The following is a 24580-nucleotide window of genomic DNA, read 5'->3' on the forward strand; positions in this document are numbered from 1 at the left end:
TCCCCACAACATAAGAGAAACACTTATACACTTTAATGAACGGTAAAGGAAATACTTACAATTCGTTTTGAAATTTTGTTATTTCATGGTTTATGATCATCTATACAAAGATTCCTCAATGGTATGCATTGCATTTGTATAAGAAATGATATAGGGCAAAAAAATTTGATGTTTTGAAACCCCAAACATGTGTTCCTCGGAATTTCCTCGGAATATTCCGAGGAAATTCCGAGGAACAATATAAATTAATAGAAATTCCGAAAAAATATGATTTCCTCAGTATTTCATCGGTATATTCCGAGGAAATATGATTTCCTCGGTATTTCCTCGGAATATTCTGAGGAAATTCCGACGGATATTTAAGTGGCCGTCGGAATTTCCTCGGAATATTTTCATTTAACCGGGCAAACAAGCCGCCAAATATTTCGCGAAAATTGAAATTGAAAATACCGAGGAAATTCCGACGGATAGTTTCCGTCGGACCCTAGGTTTTATAGACACGAAACACTTCTTCTTCCCCCATTTCTCTCTTCTTCCTCCGGCGATCTCTCTCTTTTTCCGGCGATCTCCCCCTTCTCTCGCGACGATCTCTCTGGCGAATCCTCTCTATTCCTACACAAATCATGTAAGGACCCTATCCCACTCTCTTAGGTTCTATTTGTTAGGTTTTTAAGTAGATTTGATGATTTTAGAAGTTTTTTGTTAGATTTTTGTTAGGGTGATTGGTTAGGATTGTGATTTGGTTGTGTAATAGGTTTAGAATTGTGATTTGGTTGGATAATTTGTTGTGTTGTATTGATTTAGAACTTTTTTATAAATTTTTTATTATTTTTGTATTTATAAAATCGATTTTGGATTTTACAAAACGTTTTTTGTATATAAATTCAATTTTTGGATTTATAAAAGATGATTTCATATTTATAAAAATATTTATATTTATTAAAACTAATTTTGTATTTATAAAACATTTTTTTGATTTATAAACACTATTTTATTAGTTTTTGTATTTATAAAAACTATTTTGTATTTATAAAAATATGATTTCATATCTATAATTATTTATTTTTATAAAACTAATTTTGTATTTATAAAGCATTTTTTTGTATTTTGTATTTATAGAACATTTTTTTGATTTATAAACACTATTTTATTATTTTTTGTATTTATAAAAACTATTTTTAAATATACAAAACGTTTTTTGTACATAAATTCGATTTTTGGATTTATAAAAGATGATTCATATTTATAAAAATATTTATATTTATTAAAACTAATTTTGTATTTATAAAACAATTTTTTGATTTATAAACACTATTTTATTAGTTTTTGTATTTATAAAAACTATTTTTAAATATAAAAAATGTTTTTTGTATATAAATTCGATTTTTGGATTTATAAAAGATGATTTCATATTTTAAAACTAATTTTGTATTTATAAAACATTTTTTTGATTTATAAACACTATTTTATTATTTTTTGTATTTATAAAAGCTATTTTGTATTTATAAAAAGATGATTTCATATCTATAAAAATATTTATATTTATAAAACTAATTTTGTATTTATAAAACATTTGTTGATTTATAAACACTATTTTATTATTTTTGTATTTATAAAAACTATTTTATTTTTATAAAAAGATGATTTCATATCTATAAAAATATTTATATTTATTAAAACTAATTTTGTATTTATAAAACATTTTTTTTATTTATAAACACTATTTTATTATTTTTTGTATTTATAAAAACTATTTTGTATTTATAAAAAGATGATTTCATATTTATAAAAATATTTATATTTATTAAAACTAATTTTGTATTTATAAAACATTTTTTTGATTTATAAACACTATTTTATTATTTTTTGTATTTATAAAAACTATTTTGTATTTATAAAAAGATGATTTCATATTTATAAAAATATTTATATTTATTATAACTAATTTTGAATTTAAAAAACATTTTTTTTATTTATAAAAGCTATTTTATTATTTTTTGTATTTTAAATATGTTTTCTATTTCAATTTTAATTTTATATTTTCGAATTTCAATTTAAAAAAATAAATTTATATTTTTTTTTTAATTTTGGAAATATTCCGAGGAAGTGTATCCCTCGGGATATTCCGACGACATCTTCCTCGGAATATTCCGAGGACTTTCCGACGAACTTGTGGTCCTCGGAATTTCCTCGGAAATTCATTTCCTCGGAATTCCGTCGGAAATTTCCGAGGGATTTCCGAGGAAAAATGAATTTCCGAGGAGTTATTTCCGAGGACTTTTTTCGTCGGTATGTCGTCGGAATAGCGTTATTCCGACGACATACCGACGATTTTTTCCCTCAGTATGTCGCTGTTTTCTTGTAGTGAAAGTATCAAAGGGGTTGATTATGTTCACTCCTAACAGTAAAGCTACAGTTTTTGTTGGTCTTTATAGTTAGCTGTTGGGTAGCTTAGTTCCTTTGCAACGGAATCTTATGGTCTTGTCTTGTGCACCGGCTTTAGTTCCTCTGTAACCTATCATCAACTTTTAGGCTTTGTTGTTGGTAGTTGGCTCAATTTCTTTTTCCTAAGTTTGGTGCCATATGTTCTTCTCCGTCTCGTTGGAGTTTGCTGGTGGTGTTTATCGGTGTACTTGCCATCCACGTTTAGTAAATCAAAGCTGGTGGATTTGGGTTTAAGGGGTCAACAACGTCTCGATTGGTCGTTCTTCCTCCCTCGTCGGCGAGAGAGAGATAGAGAGAGTTTTGAAGGAGAAAGGTAAACTTCTACTCCACACGTGGCGTCCTTAATTAATTTTATCTAAACATTAAGAATAATTCAGTATTTAAGGCAAATTTTCCTAATTTTATTTAATTTGTGTATGTTAGGGTAAACAAAGAAAGCAGCTCTAGCTAGGAACCCAAAAAAACGATGGCGGCTCCTCAACTAGTATGAATTTCTCTGATTCTTTTTCTTTTCTTTCTACTTGTTTCTCAAGGCACTGTCTAACAGTTCATGTGTAATGTTTATGAATAGGCATGTGTTTTGCTTGTGGAAACTGAACTCAAAGGTTGGCAAAAGACATTACATAAAATATTTGTGGGCATTGAAGGTACAGAAGCTTTGAGTCTTGATTAATCTTCTTGTTAAATGATTACTCAAGAGGTAGATAAGTCTTTATAACTATAATTGTGTCGTTAATTCTAGGTTTAGCGTTCTCCATTGATGCACCCGACTGGTGGACACATGGGGAAGGAGCTAATCCTATGATGTTCACTAAGAAGTTGATGTTTTTACGTGGCGAAGTTGATCCTGTGGTCTTCATTAAAAAGTTATTTAAAGCGAAAAATTACGCTATGCTCTACAGGATTGATTATGGACATGAAGAGAATCCACAAGGCATCCGGAAACCTAATAATCATTTTCTGGTTATATATATATTGATCTCATAACTTCACTGCTTCCAACGCTTTTCAATTGTTTTAGTTTTTAAAACTGTTTTTTCTTTTGCAGAGATTTAGATTTGAGATAGACATGTTAGAAGGAAGTTGGTACAAGAAAATCATAGGAGCTTTAAAGACCATCCAAGGTTTGCAAGTTTTCTCTAATATTTATAGATATATAAGGTTTGGTTTGGTTTGGTGTTTGTTATTTATTTGTGAGTTCGATGTCAGGTGTATCGTTTACCATAGATGCACCAAGTCAGATGGTATATATGTGTGGGAACATTGAAGAAGGTTTGCTCTTGAAGATGTTAACGAAGACGGGCATTCAAATTTTGGGAATGGACTATGGTAATTTGAAGCCACCTCCCAAGAAAGTTGAGGCTCAAATATCAGATGGAACCGAGACACAACCCAAGAAAGACACAGAGCCTCCTCCTCCTGAGATTGTTGTTACGAAACACCAAGCCAAAAACAAGAAACATCGTGGTTTTAAAGTTTTTTGTTGTCCATGAATCATGTCGTCATTAGAACATAGTATTCTTAAGTTCCAGTTGTTTATTTAAGAGTCTGATAACAACAGACATTTACTATTTTTGCGTTTTCTTCCATAGATTCAATTCCAAGTAAAGTCTTTCTGCGTGTTTTACTACCTAGAGGAGAGCGGCTTGATAACAACCAACCAAAAATGAAACCATGGGTTTGGATTGAATGGATTATTTCTCTTACTAAAAATCTCATGTCGCTTGCCATGAGCATCCGTGAGATAGATCGAAAAGCATTCTTGCTTTGTTTATTTCATTCTCTCTGAAGTTACATTTTACCCACATTGTATGGGGTTATTTTAAAGATGTGTGCTGGTATTTTTTGTGCTTTTTGCTGGCCTGTTTGGTTCAGAATTATCAGAATATTTTGGATTTTTCATTGAATTATAAGTGCTAAAAACAAAAAAAAATGAAAAAGAATGAAAAGAAAAAACTATTTTTTATGAATTATAAAAAAATTAAAAATATTAAAAAACAATATTCTATTTCGTTCTTTGTTCACCATTTATAGCTATAAAGTATCATCAAATCACATCAAAACTTTCTACTAAGTTTGTTTTAACAAAATGAATCAAGATCCTAAAACAATTATACACAAAATTGGTTGTAGAGTATCCACGAAATAAAGTGTGATGGTTGCATTCTTAGCTGTTACGTGTAAGAAAAACTTTTAAAATCTCATAATTTTTTTCTAGGTGAATTGTAAACATACAGTAAAAGCACTATAAAATTAATAAATACTAAAATTATAATATTTTCCTAATTAAAAACATTCTTAATGTACTTTGGTTTCTTGTTAGGTTTATATATTTTTAATATTTTTTGTTAAATCAAAATAATAATTGATTTCACGTTTTATATATCAATTAAATTTTATACATTTTACTTTATAATGTTGTTTTTATTAATTAGTGTATATGAGATATGTATCATAAAATAAAAATATTTTTAGATATAACCTAACTAAATATTATTAACACATTTTGAAGGGTTAAAAATAGATATAGACTCCATTGTAATTATAAAAAAAAGTAATATAACATTTTTTGTATTTAATTAAACTATATTTACTAATTTATGATTTTCATCAGAATATATAGTTATATAAGCTTTACAAAATATATTATCTTATCTATTTGTGTGGTGTTTTGAATTGGTCCAATTTGAAACCGATAAAATTCATTAATTTATAGGTCACACATCATAAATTTCTGTTATGTTGGATAGTGGTTTATATTTTCAAAATGTAATCATACACTCCCTAGCCAAATTAGGATTCCTAGTTCCGCATACAATAGTAAACTAGGTGTCTTTCTGCACCGTGTGCAGTAAAAAAATTTAAAATATTTTTTAACAAATAAATATAAATTATATTTTAAAATAAAATTTATTAATATTGTAAATTTTCTTTTTCGTATCAATATTTTAATATAAATTTGATTTAATTAAACATAAAAATTATATTTAAGAATATGCATGTATATATTTGAAATTATAATCTTAGATAGATTTTTCTATCTATTTATTTTAATTAAATATATTAAATAAATTTGTAAAAGTTGCATAATTACCAAAAAATAAAATAAAACAATATTTATAAAATTTGTAGATATATAAGAAAATAATGATTTTATGATTAAATGTTTATAATTTTCTAAAAAAACTGTATACATTTTTGAAAATTTTAGTAATAAAATTGTATAATTAAAATTATATAATTAAATTATATTTCGAAATTTATAATGCCATATTTGAATATATTTATTTTAATGATGATTTATGAGTTATTCCCATATTCTAAAAACAAATTCAAAAAAATAAATTGACATTAAATGTAATATATGAGTTATTACCATATTTTAAAAAATTTACCAAAAATATAAATTAACACTAAATGCAATTGTCCATATCATATTAAGCTATAAGACATGTCATCAATTTCAGTAGCCATGTCATATTTGTTTTGTGAAATTGATTGTAGAAAGGAAATGTGGCAAAATCACTTTGCAAATATAGTCTAGGGGATAATTGCTTCTTATCATACTTCTGTTTTTGAGAATTGGTCAGATTTCAAAGAAACTTTAGTATCAAATTTGTGAAAGATCAGATCTTGGAGTAATATGTGATAATCAGGAAATTGTCTTGGGGCACCTTCTGACACAGTTCTGTGTATGAGAAACAATTTGTTATCCCAATTCCCTAAATGATCATCTTTCAAATCTTTAACTAATCTTATTGTATTACTTCAATCTTTATCAGATGATAAGTGAAAGTAATCCTTAAAACCCAAAGAACCTGAATGAAAGTTTAACTGTTAAGAAATACAACAACAGAAATGTTTAACCTGTGTATGTATAAACACATTTCTATAATATATGAAGAAATGTACACACATATCTAGACAAGATCAAACTTTATGATGAGTCTGTATAAATGTTATACACATCTATGTAATCACAGAGCTGAGCTTTTTTCATAAAGCCAACAATCTCAAATCTCTATTATAATATTATTATTTTTCAAAATCTAGGAACCAGATAAAAGCTTATCATCAGACTCTTCTTTCATACAAACAAGACTCAAACTGGTTCTGTTTTAGTCCCTTCCCGCCAAATTAACCAAATAATTTCAGACACATGATTCAGTTTCTGGATTGTTTCGCCTTCTGTCTGGTGAATTCCTGGAGCTGCCTGTCATGTTCTTCCAGCATCTGATCAACTTTACTTGGCTGAGCCAGCAATGGACCCGACATGTACATTTTGTTTTCCTCAGAATCATACTACACATAAAAAAACACACAGAGAGATATAAACCAAAATGTAAAGTAAAAGAGAGATTCTTATCTGCAAAAGTAAAGGAAAAAGATTCGCTTACCCAAGACGGGTCATTTGGGATTTTCATTTGCCTCTTACTATTATCCATAGTGTCAGCTCTGTTGAATGTTCTCAAATTCTCCCTTTGCTGATCCATGATGAGTTTATTCGAGCCAACTGTGTCTACCATGCTTTGTCCTGCTCTGTATGAACAAGGTATCCTAGGGGCTGCATTGTCCCTTAACCGACTATGATTCCGGTTTTTCATCATGGGACCCGAGTATGAGACTCTCTCATTCGTTGTATTGTTGCTGGTCATCTCCTTTGTAATATGCATTTGTCTTGTTGAATTACCCATCACACACGTTCTTAGATAAGGATTCTGTATCAGCCAACAAGTTTTTTTTTTTGTTTAGTTAAGATTCTAATGGATGAGAGGTAGTAAAACCAAAACATAGCAGATCAAGTTACCTCCATAGCTGCTGTGAGAGATGGATTAGCTTTCACTGGTGGGATAAGTTTTCTCTCGTGTGATCGTCTCTGAGAGTCTTGTCTTTCATGCTTCTCCTGTGCGGGTCGTTGTTGCCTCTTTGCATCATCGCGGAGTTTAGCATCAATCTCTTTGCTTGGTGGATATTTTGGTAAGGAAGATGGATGGCAAGCTAACGGCTCTGTTCTAAAGTACTGCTCATCAATAACTATGTGTTACCAAATCACAGTATTTAACTAAGAATAACAACAAAACATAAAGGTTAAACCAAGCACCTCACTCTCAAGAGCTCTAGCTGCAGACCCTCTCCGATCAGGATCTATGGAGAGTAAAGCCTCCAAAAGCGAAAGAACATTAGTAGGCAAATTCTTGAACATCTCTGCTACACGTCGTCCATAAGGAAGGGCAGGTCTAAATGCAGTTGAAGGTGGTAGCTTCAGTTTCCTCCAGTAATCTTCTGTTGGTGAACCACACAGCTTGAATATTTTATGCAGTTGCTCCACCTTAGAAAACATTATATCATAAGTCAGCTTACTGGAAGATATGGATTTTTTTTTTTTGAATACCAGTAGGTTCGGGGCAGAATCTGCCTCAGGCCCCGAAACCACAACATGTAATATTAGTTTCGTTCCATCGGTCACTCGAACCGGAAACCTTCCCGTTGAACTAACAACATCTGGTGTACTAGATGGATTTAAGAGTGTATGTACCTCTGTTTTCCCCGGCAGGATCGGTTTCCCGGAGTACAGTTCGCCTAGGATACATCCTGTGCTCCACAAATCAACACCAACACCGTAATGACAAGCTCCAAGAAGAAGCTCTGGTGGTCTATACCAAAGAGTCACAACACGGCTAGTCAAAGGAATCCGGTTCTCTGGGTCGAAAAACGTAGCTAAACCGAAATCTGCTATCTTCAAGACTCCATTACTATCGATCAGTAGATTCGATCCCTTTATATCGCGGTGCAGGACACCGCGACTGTGACAATGATGAAGCCCGCTTAGAAGTTGTTTCATGTAACATTTAACCTAAGAAGAACAACAACAACAAGAAGTTGAGTTTGATATAAAGTACAGAGAAGCAACTTAATAGTTTAGTTACGTACCTGAGGCTCAGAGAACTTGATACCGGGTATGGAAGCAAGTCCGACCAGATCATGATCCATGTACTCGAAAACCAAGTAGAGAGAAGACGAGACAGAGGCGGTGATCAAGCCTTCTAACTTAAGTACATTAGGATGATCAAGCCTTCTCATAACAATAATCTCTCTAGCCATAAACTTAACACTCTCTAAATCGCTAAGATCGAACCGGACTCTTTTAAGCGCAACAATCTTGTTATTAATAAGATCACGTGCCTTGTATACACTGCTATAAGTGCCTTGACCAATCTGCAAAATAAAAACAGATTATCATTTGAACCCCCAGATATTCGAAAAACAAAAGAAAAAAAAAACAGAACATGCTTATTACTTTCTCGAGTTTCTCAAATGTACTAGCGCGCCGTGGAGTCCAATCAACAAGTGCTTCACCAGCCACGGAGACAAGCCAAGCAGGCCATCCTGCAGCCACTTGTTCTGCAACGCTAGGTTCTCTCTTTAGTTCCTCATGTGGAGTAGTAGTATCTTCGTCTTCGTCTTCATCCGTATCACCAATCTCTGAAATCTCCGGATGCTTCTCAGAAAATCTACTCGAACTGAACTCAACTTTGGCGTCGTCTCTGCAACTCGACCTATCTTCTTGCTCCTCTTTGCTTTGGCTAGAATCATCTATCCTCGAGGAATTGATCCTTGAAGAACGCTTCTCTGATGATTCCTTCCTTTGTTGATGTTGATGATGGTGATGATGCTGTCTCTTCAGAGACTTCTTCTTGGAGATGATGCAACCCATGAGAGGATCAACTCTTCACTACAGAACACGACTTTAATACCCTGGCGAGACCCAGTTTCACCATCAACTCAGAACCCACAACACACTGTAGAATAATAACAGAGCAAAGAAACAAGAATCTTATGTAAAAGTTGGAAGAAAAATACGAGATTTATCAAGAAAAATCAAAACCCAGGGAGTGGAATTCAAAGTTGGACCTTGGAGAGGATTCAGATGATGATGATGATCGATGTTTTAAAGACTTTATATGAAATAGAGAGGAGGTGTAGGGAGGAAAAAGAGAGGAAGGATTGGATTTTTTCTTGGTTTCAGATTGGTGTCATTTGACCGATGAAACACTGCATTGACACAGAGACAGAGAGATGTGTATAATATATATCTATATACGTGTTTAATCATACAGTTAACACAGGCACCCTACGTCAACTGATGAGAGACTTTTCTCTCTCTCTCACTTATTTTGTCTAAAATTATAAATTGCATTTTTTTCTTTTATGGACATGAGTTATATGTTGCCATATTTGTTTTGTTGACTTTCTTTTTTCCTTAGTTTAATTGGTTTCTATATTTTACTCATTTTATTAAATGAAAATATGAATATAACCATGTTTTGCAAAATCAATTTTTAGAATTTGAAAAAGTATTTTATGTTATACTCAATTTATGGATTTAAAGATGTGAACAAAATAATTGTGATTACAAGAATGCATAAAGACTATGTATAATGAAAATAAGAGTAATATTTTGTAGATATGTAACTAAAAGATAAATTTTGCCAGAGAAAAAAATGTATTTCGATCAAATCACCGTTGATTATAGGAGTTGAATTACTGAAAGAAAGAAATTATTTATAAATATCAAACAGGATTCAAATATAGTTTGACGGTAGGGTTGGGTAAATAAACCCAAAAATTTGAACCGAACCTGATCCAAGAAAAAATGAAGCTGAACTGATCCGAACCCGACATAAATACCGAATGAATCTTGTTTTATGATATTTCGGGTTATGGATATTATCCGAACCGAGCCCAAACTTAAATGGATATCCGATAGAACCTGAGAAATTTAAAATTCTAAAAAAAATTGTACCAAACATGATCTTAATTTCAGTGCCCAAAATATTTGGTAAGATATACGCCTCTCAGCTCCTGTCCAACTGGTGGCGGAGACCATCTGGTTTAAAGGAGCAATACCAAGGAACAACTTTAATATGTGGATAGCAAACTTGAACAGATTGCCAACCAGAGCAAGAATAGCAGGTTGGGGCCTTCAAATAAATACAGCTTGTTGTCTCTGTTCTGCTTTGGAAGAAACCAGGGATCACCTCCTTCTCTCTTGTGCTTATAGCATGGAGGTGTGGCGACTCTCTATCGGCAGGTTAAACCCACCAAACTCTCTGTTCAGAACTTGGGCTGAGCTCCTATCTTGGATTAGAGGTACCTCATTTGCAGCGCCCTCTCTCCTGCGAAAGCTAGCTGCCCAATGTATCATTTACCATCTTTGGAAGCAACGAAACAATGTACTGCACAACCACACTGTTCTACCACCTACCACCATATTCAGGATCGTTGATAAGGAGATGCGCAACACAATTACAGCAAGGAGGGAAAGAAAGCACTTCCTCAAGCTTATAGTCAAATGGATGCAATGAACTACGTTTATCTCATATTCAACTTTGTTACATCCTTATTTTTTTTACTTTTTTGCCAAGGTGTAACAAAACTTAGATCTACATTTCTTGTAAATTTTTTTTCATTTATATGATATTTACCTTTTAGCAAAAAAAAAAACATGATTTTAATTTCTATTATGTATCTAAAATACACTAAGATATTATTGAACACTTAAAATAATTATATATTACATGAAGGTTGATGATTGAAAGTGGCGATTGAGGCTTGAGATTTTTAGATTTTGGTTATGTTTTCTTTGAATAATATTTTTTATTTTATGAGAATTTTTTTTTGTTTTATGCTTTCATTTATTTGATTTTTTCTATCAATAACTATGTTTACATTTTGTTTGATTTTGAATGAACAAGTTTAATGTTTTTTTCTTATTTTTAATGGATTTTACTTATGTTTTGGCTACAAAATATGTACAAATCAAGTATTTTAAAACCGAATAACCGATCTTAATTATGTTTTGGTTACCAAGTAGGTATAAATCAAGTACTTTTAAACCGAATAACCGATTGGAACTCAAACGCCAAAGTACATCGGATTGTACCGGTTCTTTTGAAGATTTACTAACCCCGACCCAAACCTTATAAACCCCGAACCGGTCCAAACCGAACTTTCATATAATCCGAGTAGCGCTGATTTTGATAAACCTAAAAAACCAAGACTTGATTGGACAAAACTGAAACCCGATTGAAACCCCGAATGTCCATATCTAGTTGAAGAGAAATTGAAAAGTAATTTCAATAATTGATTAATCTCTATATTTTATATAGATACTACTTATGAGGATTTAATAAAGGCCCTATAATTATTACTTTCAATTATTATTTAAAAATACAATCAAAATTTAATTTTTTTGAACAAACAAACTAATGTTTTTTTTTTAAATTTCTTTTAAAAAAATTAAAATAGTGTATATTTACACAGTTTTATAACACTTTCTCAACTGAAACTAGATATTATATATGTTAGTAAAAATAAGATCCATAAATATCATATTTAGAGTTGGTTATGGGGCAGATGCACTGACCCTACTTTAAAGTTTAAACCAATACCGATAAAGCGCTTAAGAGTGTTTTCAACAAATTGTTATCTTTAATGAATTTTTTACTTTTAGTAGATTTTATCCTTTCAAATTTTAGAGGTGCATTATTTTTTTTTTATTTTTTTTTTTTGAACTATGAGGTGCATTATTAGTTTCCTCAAAACACTTTATAATTTTTTTGTTTTAGTTTTTACAATTATATATGTTTAACAAATGTATGATTAATATTTTATATATCATATTTTAGTACTTATTGTTATATTTTTATAAATATTTAACTGAAAATTGATATTTATTCATTTTTGTAATACTTACAGTCATATTTAAATAATTATGATTATATTTACGTATAAATATTTTTGAGTAATGTTTTTATTTATTTATAAAACTTAGTAACTGTAACTAACAATAATATTATTAAATACTAAATTTGAATTATTTTATTTAAAATATATTTATGAGCGATCGAATACCATACTCTCTACCTCTTATTTTAAGAGTGGTCGTCCTTTTTACACGAGAATGCTTGTTGGAGATCTGACTGTTCATCCTTGGCTACGAAACGAATGGCATTTATACCATGGTTTTGATCCCAATGAAGCTTGTTTTATTGATGTCTATATTTTCTTCAACATTTTGTAAAAAGGTGACAATGATATGTAATGAAATTTTAGTCGGAAAAGGAGGTTTTCTACTAAACAGAGACGAACGATATCCAGAACGATTATTTTTTCATTAGATATTGAAAAATATAAGACACTTTTCATGACTTTTTAATCTAAGATGCAATGTTTATATAGCACAATTTGTGACGAATAGTCGGATATTGGTGCCGCTACTATTCAGCAGATTTAAACCTGGTGGAGATCACGTGAGGAATATGTTACGAATATAGAAATGTACTTCTTAGAAAAAAAAGAATGGAAATACTCAAACTGCAAGAAAAATGAAAAATACAAACTTAGACAAACTAGATAACATCCTTTTCAGATCAAGTTGAAACTTTCGGGCAGAGAGAAAAAAGCTCTCATTCTCTCTCGTGTAGACGCCGCTCGTGAAACACCTCTAAGCTCCGGTGGCCGTGCAAGCGGCACCGGAGGCGTCACGCCTTTTCCCTTTCCTCATTTTTTCTTTTGCTTTCGTCCTTTCCATCTCTCCTGGGTCAAGATTCTTGTCGCTCTGTGCTGTCGTGGTCACTCCAGAAACTCGCTTAGCGACGGATGGAGACGACTTCGGACTTTTAATGGAGGGGCGGTGAGACCTTAGGCGACACGGCAGAGACGAGAGTCGGCGTTTAGGGTTTCAGCTTTAACCAGATCCAGTTTTCCCTTTTGGAGATCTCCCGTTAAAGCTGTTTGATGTCGGCGCGTGACGAGGCGTGACAGTTCTTCCACCATGGATCTACCTTTCCCCGGCGGCGGTGTGACTGTAGAAGGAAGAATACGACTGGCAGCGAAAGAGGTTCCGATCTCTGAGATTGACGCGCGGATTGGATCTCAACGATGGACTTATCCTCCGGAGAAGAGGTCCTTGCCGGAGACGCGCGGTGGAGAAGTGCTCCAATGGCGATGGTTCAGCTTGTGACTGGTCCAATTTTCGATCTCTACTCTCTTTCAAGCTGCGATGTGGAGTCCTCGTTCCGTTTAGTTGATGTCAAGGCCCGCTTTTCATTCCGGACAGTCACGTTCGGCTTTAGGCTTAAGGTCGGGATGGTGTGACTGAAGGGATGGATTTGCGGTCGGTCTGCGCCCTTAGGTGAGTTACTGTTAGTCCATGTGCTGAAATCACATTATATGGAGGCTAATAGTTCTGAAGCTTTACTGGTCCTGACTGCGGTTCAGAACCCGACAACTCAATTCCATCCTAGCGCTTCAAGGTCTTATTTATACGACCAGCCTGTCAGTACGGAACTGTTCCGTTTTTTGGCTTAGGAGCGGAGTTTTTCAAACCGGTGGTGACACATCTATTCAAGGAATGCATCGAAAGATGAGGAGTGTTGTTCATGTGCCCCAATCTTATCATATAGAGATCAATGCTATGGTTCAATTTTGGTCCTTGGATAGTGCTTGTCATCTAAGGGGCATAAAGCTCTCGTCTCGTGGGGTCTAATTAGGTGGTTTAAGAACCGGCTTCTTCTGTGTCTTGGAAGGAGTTTGTGTTCACTGGGGGAAATTACAACAAAGAATTGCATTTGGTAGTGTAGGATCCAAGCAGTGATCTTAGATGTTACTAAATCTCTTTGTTTGTAAGTGAGGTTTTAAACACTTGTGTGGTGTAAAAACTTTGTACCCTTATTTGGTGAATATAAAGTTGATGTTGAGTTAAAAAAAAAAAAAAAAGATAACACCCTTTTCGTAAGAACTATTTTTCAAACTAGTGACTTTTTTTTTTTGTAACTAGTGACTTTTTCATACCATCATATTCAGAAAATGGAGAATAAAATTAAGGAACTATAATACAAATGCTTTGTATTATGAATTCATGTATAATTATGTTTGTAATAATGTTCTTGGTTTTTTTTTTTTAAATGTTCTTGGTTGACTTTGACATTTTGTGTGTTTGATTTTTACGTTGAAAAAAAAAGAGAGACAACAACGCGAAAGAAACTCAGAAGCCTTAAAAATTTACGAAAAACCAATAATAAGGCCCACTCAATTGATTATTTATCATCTTGAACTTAAAAAAATAACCATTTAATTTTATGATATCTTGATTTATTTTAGTTTGACGGTCCATTGATAACAGTATGTTTCATGCCTTCAACGATGCTTGCTCATGCTCTTGTTGTTGTACATCAGATGTTGACTATTACCGATTTTAATACTTCCATACTTTGTTTGTTGGTTTCATCTTGATTTACCAGATGTGTTTCTACATGCGCATATGCATCAGATCAAAGTGCATCTATAAAAAAAGAAGAAGATAAGATTCACTAAGACCATGCGCATCAGGGAATCATAAGAGGAGTTCACACGCGTCCCGAAAAAAAAGATTATAATATACTACAATAATGACCCTGTCTCGCCACTTTCCTTCCGGATGAACCCAGATCGTTATTGTTCAGCGGACCCCACGCCACGTGACGGCTCGCTATTAGTCAATTTTTTTATTTAAAAAAAAAAAATCAAACAAAAAAAAAACATGAGAATATCTAAATATTGCTAAGACAAACTTTCTCTGTGAACTAATTCAGAAGACCATCTCCGTGCTTCATTTTTTACTTTTTATTTTATTTTGAAGCAAATTTTGCTTCTATGGTGCTTCATTTCTTGCTTCAAAACGAAACAATGAAACATTATGGCTTCAAATTTAAATCAATACTGTTCATTGCTTCATTTTTTAAGCTGAACTTTCTAAATTATAAATTGGTCATTAACTTTTGTTTGTTTCTATATTTTACCGAAATAAATCATATGTCAATATTGTCCAATCAGTTTTAAAATTTTGACAATTCTATTCATCTAATTAGATATTTATATTGAAAAACATGAGAATATTCATTTTTAGAACTTTAATTCGTTTAAAAATAATGGAAGATAAATAATATCACATTTTACTTCTAAACACTTAGTAATCATTTAAATATATATATATATATATAAGATGTCTTTTTTTTTTACAAAATATGATGTTTTGTGTTTGTTTATTTATGTTATGTAATATTTTAATATGATAATGTTTGATTTATATTAAATAATAATTATGTTAGATTATTGTTAAAACAAAACACTTGTGTAAAATTACTAAATATGAAAAAGTGTAAGATGTTATTAATAATTAATGATAAAGTGGACATGAAATATATTTGGAATATTCATTTTACAAGAAAGAAACGAAGCAAACTATTGGAAAAGATGTGCTTCATTTTTTGGTTCATTTTGAATAAAGTGCACTTTTGAAGTTGAAAATGAAGCCAACCATTTGTCCACAGGTTTAACAAGTCCAAAACACAAACGACAGCCGAAGAAGAAGGCAAATACTTGGTAGAAGGAAGCTATTGTTTCCTTCCAAGAACTTAGGTAGGAGGATATAATAAAAACTCTTAACATTCTTTCACAACTCTATGTTGTCTTAGTTTAACATTTCTGCAACTAACACATCCATTACCAACATGTTTTAAATAAAGGACTTTGGTCCATGAATCATATTGGCAACGTGTTTCAATTTCAGTCTTTAAAAATTATACGAGTTGTTGTTTTTGTTTTGCACACCATCATTGACTCCTTCCTTTTTTTTCTATATATCAGACCATGTATACAAATGCAAGAGAAATTTGTTTGTGATAGAAAGTTTTGTAGAATGAAAAAACTAATGGGTTTCTTCTCAAATATCTTTAGCTGCTTCACAAAGAACACATCTGGATCTCGAGATTACATCTGCGACGGTGGTGTTTGTGTTCTACGAAGATCCAACAATCCGACACTTGAAATGGGTTAATAATACATCTCTACTATCTCAGATCTTGAAACTTGTGTGTAATCTGTCTACTTTGTATTTTATCATTTTTGTTTCCAAAATGAAAATCGAATGATATCTTAATTATAAGGATTTTGGTCATTTGGCACATATCTGTTATCGAATATGGTCTGAAAATATCATGAAGTTATTATTATTATTTTTTTGAAACACTAAAACGCCTAATCGTGAAGTTATTTATAATGTTTATTTGATCATATACAATTTTGTTTATTTTAGGTGAAATGTCAATACATATTGGTAGATTTGATCATATATTGTTCCTTTTTTCCTTTTTTAAATAAGTAAACCTGTTATTTTTGTGAACTGGAAGGACTGAATTCAAACTGGAAACAGTTGAACCGACGTCATATATTGTCTTGGTCCAAGAAGCCGCCGCGAAACATGTTGAATCTTGAACAAAACAGTTTCCGTTTGTGACTCGCTAGTCTTTTTGTTAAGGTTTCTTTGTTAGGGCCTTAGGGGATGTTCATTTGCTCATCTTTCTAAATGATCTATTCAGATGTTAATTGGAAGTGTTCGTTCTATATTATCAGGATGTTCATTTTTTAATTTATCTAATTATCTATATTATCAGGATAAATTTAATAAACAAATGGCATATACACAACCTTCGCATACAAATTAATTAAAGCCTGCCCCTTTATTACTACATCAAAATATCTTTTCTTATGTTATGTTGCCTCAACTCAAGCAGGAAGCTCTCAAGCTTCTGAAACATTGCTCCAACTTTATAGAGAGGAAAAATAAAACACGTGATTGCTAGTCCCAAATTGATGGCATGCAGGCTCTTTTCTTATGTATGAAGTAAACACTTACTAACAGTCAAACCTAGAAGAGTGACTAATAGGTCTTAAAACTTGCTGTCAATGTTTTAGCAAAACATTTTGAACACAGAGAAGAACACTTTCTTTTATTTGTAAGAAAACCACATATGTTTAGTGAACTTAGAACCTCTTGACATCATCATCGTCTTTTCGATTCTCCTTTGCCTTTCGCGATAAATCTTTCAAGCCCTTATCAACATCATCCCTGGCCCTATCCTCATCCTCACCGGACCCAACCACCGCCTCTGTAACCTTCTGAGCCGTGTTCTTTGCAGCCTCCCACGCATCTTTCACAGTCTCAATAGTCTTCTCCCCAACATCTTGAGCCTTTTCCTTTAACCCATGAGTCATATCCTCCGCTCTCTCCTTACCCTCTTCCGCATAGTCTTTCGTCTTCTCTTTGACATCATAAGCTTTGTCTTTAGCCTTCTCTTTGGCCTCGTAGGCTTTATCAGCTGCTTTGCTCGCTCCTTCATTCACTTTCTCCTTGGTTTCCTCCGCATAATCTTTAGTCTTCTCTTTCACGTCATAAGCTTTGTCCTTAGCCTTCTCTTTCGCCTCATATGCTTTATCAGCTGCTCTGCTGGCTCCTTCGTTCACCTTCTCCTTGGTCTCTTCCGCATAGTCTTTTGTCTTCTCGTTCACATCATAAGCTTTGTCCTTAGCCTTCTCTTTTGTCTCGTAGGCTTTGTCAGCTGCTTTGGTCGCTCCTTCATTCACTCTATCCTTTGGTTTTTCAGCATATTCTTTGGTCTCGTCTTTCATATCATAGGCTTTGTCCTTAGCTTTCTCTTTGCCAGCTTCTGAGTATTCTCCTGACTGTTCTCTCCATTTCTTCGAATCATAAGCTAAATCAGCCCTCGAATCTCTTGCCTTCTCTACGGGATCATTTTTTCCCTATAAAAACAGAATCATTGATCATTCTCTAAAGTTTCACATTCCACTTGATATATATTGTCAGACACATTAACCTAATACCACCTTTTGTTACTACCGAGAGTCTTGTGTAGATATTATAGAAAGGGGAAAAAATTCATAACTATTGACCGCCCATTGACGTCTCAAATTCAGCTTAATTTCTTGTAATACACGTTAACCTAATTGTTTTGTGTAAATCTTATTTAATTATTTTTTTTTACAGATTTATTTTTAAAATGTACATATAAAATTACATATCACAAAATTAACAAATAAATAAAAATGATCCGTAATCATGAACTATTTGTTAAAAACCGGTTATGCACCTATCTGTTTATATAATTGTGTATGTGTATAAATAGAATAATTACCTTAGAATGGTCATTAACCGAGGAAGCAAAAAAGACCCGAGAGCTTTTCCGACCAAGCACCACCGCAAGAGTTCTTGGAGGAGCTCGGCTTACAGAAAAAGCTTTGAAGAGACCGAAGAAAGATGTTCTCGTTAGTTGCATAGCCGCCGCCATATTCATCGATCAAAATAACAATATCTTCTCAGTTTGGCCTTTGAAAATGTTTCTGTTTTTCTGATCTTTTCGACCCGTCGCATTTCTCTTGTATTTGTCTACGTTGCATATTTATAGAGCCACTAAAGACAGCTGGCATCATGAACTTGACACGTGTTTCTGTAATGACATGTGTCCAAAGTTTTGCGTTTTCCCTCCGCTCTGACCGACTTGTTTAACCACTAATGAAGCTTGTTCGTCGCAAAAAAAGTATAATATTTGGTTGTTTTATTAGCAAGTGTAGTGTGGATCGTGTCATTCATTCGAACATAAGTTGGGCCAACATTGGACCTTGTCTGTTGAGCTTCATTTTCATTATGAAGACGTTAAGGTCTAGATTCATAAACGGATCACACTCATCGTCATTTCAACATATTGTAACAGAGAAAGTCAAGCCAACTATCGTTTGGATCGTAATCTGATATCCTTTAGCTGACTGGAGAAGTCTGGATGTAAGTATGCAGAAGATTTCAGTATCAAGTTCTTTAAGGATGGTAAGAAAGTTATTTTAGGAGCATACAACATCGATGAGTTGTATTATCTGGAAGGAATGGTACTACAAGGAGTGTCTTGCTTAGCTAAATCAACATTTGACTCCGCTAAGAAATGGCACTTAAACTCGGAACATATGATTCAAAAGAGGCTGGATATTTTGGTTGAATAAGGTTACTTAACAGCCAAAGACATTGAGGGCTTGGAGTTGTGTTTTGGGAAAATCACACAAATATGTTTTAAGAAGGGAAACATATATCTAAAGAACGTTTGCACATTTAGCTTTGTGGGGAGCTCCATCTGTTTCCAGGAAATCAGTACTGCATCACTAAAGGACAAGGTATTCTCAAAGTTTAGAGAGTGGAAGTCTGAGGTTGTGACACATATTGTGAAAGGATCAAATGTCTTAGGACATGCAATAAATTGGAGTATTGTAAAAGCATATTCGCTACTTCTTCACTAGAGAAACACGGCAATATATTAAAAGCTCAACTCCAAAAGTCCAAACGACATCAGTTGATACCATACAACCAAATCCGTTTGGAGTGACAACCCAGCCTGGATCAGTGGAATATGTACCAAAAACAACGATCACTTTCACTTTCAAAATCTAATATTCAAGACTATTTGAATCAACTAATAATTCAACTAAAAGCATAAGCCATGTTAAATAACCTTATCAACAAAAAGCTTAAAAACGCCATTTGAATCGTTTCTAGCTCTAAAACTGCAAAAGCTTCGGAATTTAAGGAGTAAATTCAGACAAGACTCAAAAGATGCAACAGTCTTCTACAAAGTGAAATAATGTCTCTCTCACATAAAGCATAAACCAGCAAAAAATTAACCGTTTTAGCTCTTCAAAAAGAGCATTACTTTGGAACATTAAAAAGATAAAACTCAAAACAACTCTTGACATTTACCATAATCAAGCATGACCTTCGGGTTTCTTATCCTCTGCAGCTCCATTAGTCTCTGCTTCAGTGCTACTCTCCTCAGGTGGCTGAACCTGCTCATCCTCAGGGAGAGGCTCTTCAACATAATCATTCTCAAAAGCATCAGCCGGAACCTCGTAAATCCTAACCTGAGGCTTGGACGGATCCTTAACAAGAACATACTTCCCTTCACTCAGCTTCATACACAGATCAACAATCGACTTCACAATTCCCCACATGTTCAAAGTATTCAGATTGATCTGCCCAGCGAAATCCTTCGGCTTATACCCCAGAACCGACAGTATCACATGGTTAAAATGGTCACGAGGATGAACCCTAGAAACAAAACCAATCTTCATCATATCCGCATTAGCCAAAAGAGCCTGCGCGGTCCACTTAGCCAGCTTATTACCATTGTTCTTCAACTCGTTAGCCAAAACCGCACCTCTCTGAGTCTCCAGCTTCTGCCTCCAATCAACACCAGAGTACTTCGGATCAAACTCGTTAAGAGCATTCAGAGTGAGGAACGACTTCTGGTTGTTGAGATCAACAGTGCTCTGTAACTCACACCTAGCAACCAGATACATACTATCATCCAGCTTCCATCTCCTGTACCTATAAGCAACAGAAGCATTCTCTTCACCTTCGTTCACATTAGGAATCGGCTCATCGAAAGCTTCTCTCTTCCCGTTCTTAACCAAAACCTGCTGAGCGAAGTTCTGGTTGATGAAAGCCGCCTCAAGGCCTAGAGAATGAGCAGAGTTGATATCGTCCTTCCCTTCAGGCAACGGCTCCTGAGAAGTCTCGTGAACGGACAACAGATCCAGAGGAGAACCATCCCTCTTATCGAAGAAGAGCTTGTTCCCTACGCGCTGTATAACAAGATCCCACGAGTACACCGACCTAGGAGCGCACATGAGCGCAGCCAAGATAGCGTCAGTTGCAAACACAGTAGCTTTATCCTCCTTAGCCAAACGCCTGATGACGTCATCGTCGCTTGTTGTGACCTTGAAGCTACGGTTCTTGAAACGCTCGAGACGACGTTCAGCCTTGGGAGTGATGCGATCGTAACTCCGATCGTAAGACTCGAGTCCACCGCACAGGAGAAGATCCTCCGGCTCCTGGACCGTGAACGAGAGCTTGGAGAAAGACGAGAATGGGATCTGCTCGAGCATGTTCCACTCTGGCTGTATATCGACCGACGACTTGAACGCGGCGGCTTCGCGGCGCTGGTGGTGGAGGTTGTTACGGTTGTTGTTGTAGAGACGATCGCGACGAGCTCGATCCTTCTCAGCTTCGCGTTTCTTCGCTTCGACCTCCTCGTCGCGGCGCTGAGGGAGCTGGTTGCGGTTGTGGAAGTTGTTGAATCTCCACTTAGGTCCGAATCGAGGACGCGGCGGTGGCTTGCCGTCGACTAATCGGAAAGCTGCGTCTTCGTCGGCGTTTCCGGAGGAGTTTGCGAGGCCGAAGCCTTCGTCCACGGCGAAAGCGGAGAAATCGAAGATGGAGGAGGGATCGGATTTGGATCCGGTGGGGGGACGAGCGGAGGGGTTGGAGAGAGCTCGAGTCCAATCGGCGACGCGTCCTAGCTTCTCGGCGCGGGAGAAGGAGCCCAGGGGAACGTTAGGGAGGAGATTCGCGGCCGCGACGCTGGTGGAGGAAGCGGAGGAGGAAGTGTCGGAGGCGTCTGGAGGACCCCAGCCATCGGTGTTGAAAGGTACGGTGACGACTTCGAATGCTTCGAACACCATTGTTTCAGATTTCGTCGAGAGGAAGAAGATGAGTTTAGTGAAATCACGATTTTTATGTCGTCGACGGCGGAAACCCTAGATTTGAGAAGGGAACAACTATTGAGCTAGTGGGCTTTTCTGTGCCTTAAAGCCCTTTAAGCTAACCTTAGTAACCCAATGACATAATAGTTTTGGTCTGCATTGAAATTCTCAATTCAGATCGGGCTATATATATCAAACCGTAGATTTATGGAGGCATTTACGTACCGGTTTGCATCACTAATTGATCGTTGCTGTTCAAATTTGGATAAGAGAGAATTACAATTTGCCGCCGTCTCGAAACTAGTTTTATTTACACATAAGTCCTCAGATTATATACTTCTTTCACTTATTTCCTCTGTTTACTAATGGGTTGGTTTCTACTGTGATAGGAATGCTTTGTCTTTGCAACGTGACAATAACAAGCTGTGTAACCTTGCGATCTACCAGTTACATATGTATAGAATCCCGGAAGCTCAATCTCTGCTTGAAGATGTAAGAGTCTCTAGGGAATCAAATGGAAGGAACTTAACAAGTCTTTTGAACGGGCTACAGAATTATCAGCTTACACGCTCAGATTATAGAAATAGCGAGAATATGACACAGAACTTGAAAGAACAACAGCAATATTTTTCACTTGACAAAAACAATAAACCAATACACGCAAACGTTTTAACATTCCATAACGAATTTGGGTTTCACGAACAAAGCACACAAACTGAAAAACAAAACAAAACAAAAGGAGAGAGACTTAAAGAGAAGCTGCAGCTTACAGAGCTTATGAATCAGATGACGCCATTGACGACATCTCAAGCCTCATCGTACTCCTCTTCTTCCTCCTCATACTCCTCTTCACCGGCTGTAGCATCCTGGTACTGCTGATACTCTGCAACAAGATCGTTCATGTTACTCTCCGCTTCCGTGAACTCCATCTCGTCCATGCCTTCTCCCGTGTACCAATGAAGGAAAGCCTTCCTCCTGAACATAGCAGTGAACTGCTCACTCACACGCCTAAACATCTCCTGGATCGAAGTCGAGTTCCCAATGAAAGTCGACGCCATTTTCAAACCCGTTGGTGCAATATCACAGACGCTGGACTTGACGTTGTTTGGGATCCATTCCACAAAGTAGGACGAGTTTTTGTTCTGAATGTTCATCATCTGCTCATCAACCTCCTTAGTGCTAAGCTTCCCACGGAACACAGCGGATGCGGTTAAGTAACGTCCGTGGCGAGGGTCAGCAGCGCACATCATGTTCTTCGCATCCCACATCTGCTGGGTCAGTTCAGGGACGCTCAAGGCACTGTACTGCTGCGATCCTCTCGATGTCAACGGAGCAAAACCCACCATGAAGAAGTGGAGTCTTGGGAAAGGAATCAAGTTCACAGCAAGCTTCCTAAGGTCAGAGTTTAGCTGACCAGGGAAACGAAGACAGCAAGTAACACCACTCATTGTAGCCGAGATGAGGTGGTTAAGATCACCAACTAGTCACACACACACGAAACACAAGTCAAAACTCAAATCACATTTACATAGAAATAGAGAGACAATTCTATAGAATTGCACTCACATGTGGGGTTAGCGAGCTTGAGGGTACGGAAGCAGATATCGTAGAGAGCCTCATTGTCCAAAACCATACACTCGTCAGCGTTTTCAACAAGCTGATGAACAGAGAGAGTTGCATTGTACGGCTCAACAACGGTGTCAGAGACCTTGGGAGAAGGAAACACAGAGAAGGTCATCATCATACGGTCTGGATACTCCTCTCTAATCTTAGAGATCAGAAGCGTTCCCATCCCAGATCCAGTTCCTCCACCCAATGAATGACAAACCTGGAAACCTACACCAAGATCCAAACAAACGCATCAGAACCATAATCTCACCACCATTCAAGATCTTATAACAAACTTAATCCATTTTCTCCAAAATCAAGATTCAATACTCATCAACGAAGACCTATAACCTCTATACATCAAATCAAATCAAATCAAGGAATGAATGCGATCTCGTCTCACCTTGGAGACAATCGCTGTTCTCAGCCTCCTTCCTGACAACATCAAGAACGGAATCGATCAACTCGGCGCCCTCCGTGTAGTGACCTTTCGCCCAGTTATTCCCGGCGCCGGACTGCCCAAACACGAAGTTATCGGGCCTGAAAATCTGCCCGTACGGCCCAGATCTGAGCGAATCCATCGTCCCGGGCTCCAGATCCATGAGAACGGCGCGTGGGACGTACTTCCCGCCGCTCGCCTCGTTGAAATAGACATCGATGCGCTCGAGCTGGAGAGGAGAGTCGCCGACGTACTGGCCGGTGTGGTCGATGCCGTGCTCGCCGCAGATGACTTCCCAGAACTTGGCGCCGATCTGGTTTCCACATTGGCCGCCTTGGATGTGGAGGATCTCTCTCATTTTCTCTCCTTTTGCTTTTGGTTTTGGTTTCTCAGAGAAAATGGGGGACTCGTTCCTTCTGTCGTTTGCGGAAATAGGTTTAAATTAAAAGGGTAATGATCTGCTATATATAGTTTACGTCGTCTTCAATGAGTTTTTTACGGTTGTTATTTTCACATGTGCCCTTGTGGTTTGCTGGATGTTTTAGTGATACCCTGATTGTTTTATATGTTTTGTTTTCCTACTCTGTGCTGTATGACAGCGGGGGGATTTCAAATTATCTCTGTCCCACTTTGTCCACCGATATTTTTTTGCTATTTAACTATTAA

At 35.5% G+C, this 24580-nt stretch overlaps 5 protein-coding genes and 1 long non-coding RNA gene across 9 annotated transcripts; 2 read left to right on the top strand and 4 right to left on the bottom strand.

The window, feature by feature from the left end:
- Positions 1-2164: 2164 nt before the first annotated feature.
- LOC103839191 lies at positions 2165-5509 on the top strand. Of its 2 annotated transcripts, XM_009115683.3 has the most exons (6): positions 2165-2758; positions 2869-2929; positions 3017-3092; positions 3188-3408; positions 3494-3569; positions 3655-5509. In XM_009115683.3, exons 2-6 carry the CDS (start codon positions 2912-2914, stop codon positions 3936-3938), a joined length of 675 nt encoding a protein of 224 aa, XP_009113931.1. In that variant the 5' UTR covers positions 2165-2758; positions 2869-2911; the 3' UTR covers positions 3939-5509. The 2 variants fall into 2 exon arrangements, with proteins under 2 accessions (XP_009113931.1, XP_033136941.1); XM_033281050.1 differs by having other exon boundaries at positions 2165-2929.
- An 808-nt stretch (positions 5510-6317) lies between these two features.
- On the bottom strand, positions 6318-9529 carry LOC103839190 (probable serine/threonine-protein kinase At1g54610). 3 transcript variants are annotated; one of them, XM_009115682.3, is made up of 8 exons: positions 9358-9529; positions 8744-9245; positions 8377-8661; positions 7982-8299; positions 7547-7774; positions 7253-7465; positions 6843-7163; positions 6508-6747 (listed from the first exon to the last, which is right to left on the bottom strand). In XM_009115682.3, the coding sequence occupies exons 2-8, from the start codon at positions 9158-9160 to the stop codon at positions 6610-6612; spliced, it is 1920 nt and encodes a 639-aa protein (XP_009113930.1). In that variant the 5' UTR covers positions 9161-9245; positions 9358-9529; the 3' UTR covers positions 6508-6609. The 3 variants fall into 3 exon arrangements, with proteins under 3 accessions (XP_033136773.1, XP_009113930.1, XP_033136772.1); XM_033280881.1 differs by having other exon boundaries at positions 8744-9256; positions 9358-9518; XM_033280882.1 differs by having other exon boundaries at positions 6318-6747; positions 8744-9479.
- Positions 9530-10541: 1012 nt separating this feature from the next.
- Positions 10542-16618, top strand: LOC108869771. The gene is made up of 2 exons (XR_001956163.2): positions 10542-15906; positions 16225-16618. It is a non-coding gene; the product is annotated as an uncharacterized LOC108869771 (long non-coding RNA).
- A 520-nt stretch (positions 16619-17138) lies between these two features.
- On the bottom strand, positions 17139-18727 carry LOC103839189 (late embryogenesis abundant protein 14). Its single transcript, XM_009115680.3, has 2 exons — positions 18480-18727; positions 17139-18087 (listed from the first exon to the last, which is right to left on the bottom strand). The coding sequence occupies exons 1-2, from the start codon at positions 18636-18638 to the stop codon at positions 17311-17313; spliced, it is 936 nt and encodes a 311-aa protein (XP_009113928.1). The 5' UTR covers positions 18639-18727; the 3' UTR covers positions 17139-17310.
- Positions 18728-19885: 1158 nt separating this feature from the next.
- Positions 19886-21913, bottom strand: LOC103839188 (eukaryotic translation initiation factor 3 subunit D). Its single transcript, XM_009115679.3, has one exon. The coding sequence runs from the start codon at positions 21844-21846 to the stop codon at positions 20089-20091; it is 1758 nt and encodes a 585-aa protein (XP_009113927.2). The 5' UTR covers positions 21847-21913; the 3' UTR covers positions 19886-20088.
- Positions 21914-22451: 538 nt separating this feature from the next.
- Positions 22452-24272, bottom strand: LOC103839187 (tubulin beta-4 chain). Its single transcript, XM_009115678.3, has 3 exons — positions 23879-24272; positions 23434-23703; positions 22452-23347 (listed from the first exon to the last, which is right to left on the bottom strand). Exons 1-3 carry the CDS (start codon positions 24270-24272, stop codon positions 22674-22676), a joined length of 1338 nt encoding a protein of 445 aa, XP_009113926.1. The 3' UTR covers positions 22452-22673.
- Between the last annotated feature and the right edge of the window lie 308 nt (positions 24273-24580).

The sequence above is a fragment of the Brassica rapa genome, chromosome A09 (genome assembly GCF_000309985.2).
Source record: "Brassica rapa cultivar Chiifu-401-42 chromosome A09, CAAS_Brap_v3.01, whole genome shotgun sequence".
Lineage (NCBI taxonomy): Eukaryota > Viridiplantae > Streptophyta > Magnoliopsida > Brassicales > Brassicaceae > Brassica > Brassica rapa.

Coding starts and splice junctions, on each gene's coding strand:
- LOC103839191 (XM_033281050.1), top strand. Junction 3,093..3,187: donor AATATTTGTGGGCATTGAAG/GTACAGAAGCTT, acceptor CGTTAATTCTAG/GTTTAGCGTTCTCCATTGAT. Junction 3,409..3,493: donor AACCTAATAATCATTTTCTG/GTTATATATATA, acceptor TTTCTTTTGCAG/AGATTTAGATTTGAGATAGA.
- LOC103839189 (XM_009115680.3), bottom strand. CDS start 18,638: ATGAATATGGCGGCGGCTATGCAACTAACGAGAACATCTTTCTTCGGT. Junction 18,088..18,479: donor CGGTTAATGACCATTCTAAG/GTAATTATTCTA, acceptor CTGTTTTTATAG/GGAAAAAATGATCCCGTAGA.
- LOC103839190 (XM_033280882.1), bottom strand. CDS start 9,160: ATGGGTTGCATCATCTCCAAGAAGAAGTCTCTGAAGAGACAGCATCAT. Junction 8,300..8,376: donor TCAAGTTCTCTGAGCCTCAG/GTACGTAACTAA, acceptor TGTTCTTCTTAG/GTTAAATGTTACATGAAACA. Junction 7,775..7,981: donor TCCTGCCGGGGAAAACAGAG/GTACATACACTC, acceptor ATGTTTTCTAAG/GTGGAGCAACTGCATAAAAT.
- LOC103839188 (XM_009115679.3), bottom strand. CDS start 21,846: ATGGTGTTCGAAGCATTCGAAGTCGTCACCGTACCTTTCAACACCGAT.
- LOC103839187 (XM_009115678.3), bottom strand. CDS start 24,272: ATGAGAGAGATCCTCCACATCCAAGGCGGCCAATGTGGAAACCAGATC. Junction 23,704..23,878: donor GAACAGCGATTGTCTCCAAG/GTGAGACGAGAT, acceptor ATCTTGGTGTAG/GTTTCCAGGTTTGTCATTCA. Junction 23,348..23,433: donor CAAGCTCGCTAACCCCACAT/GTGAGTGCAATT, acceptor GTGTGTGACTAG/TTGGTGATCTTAACCACCTC.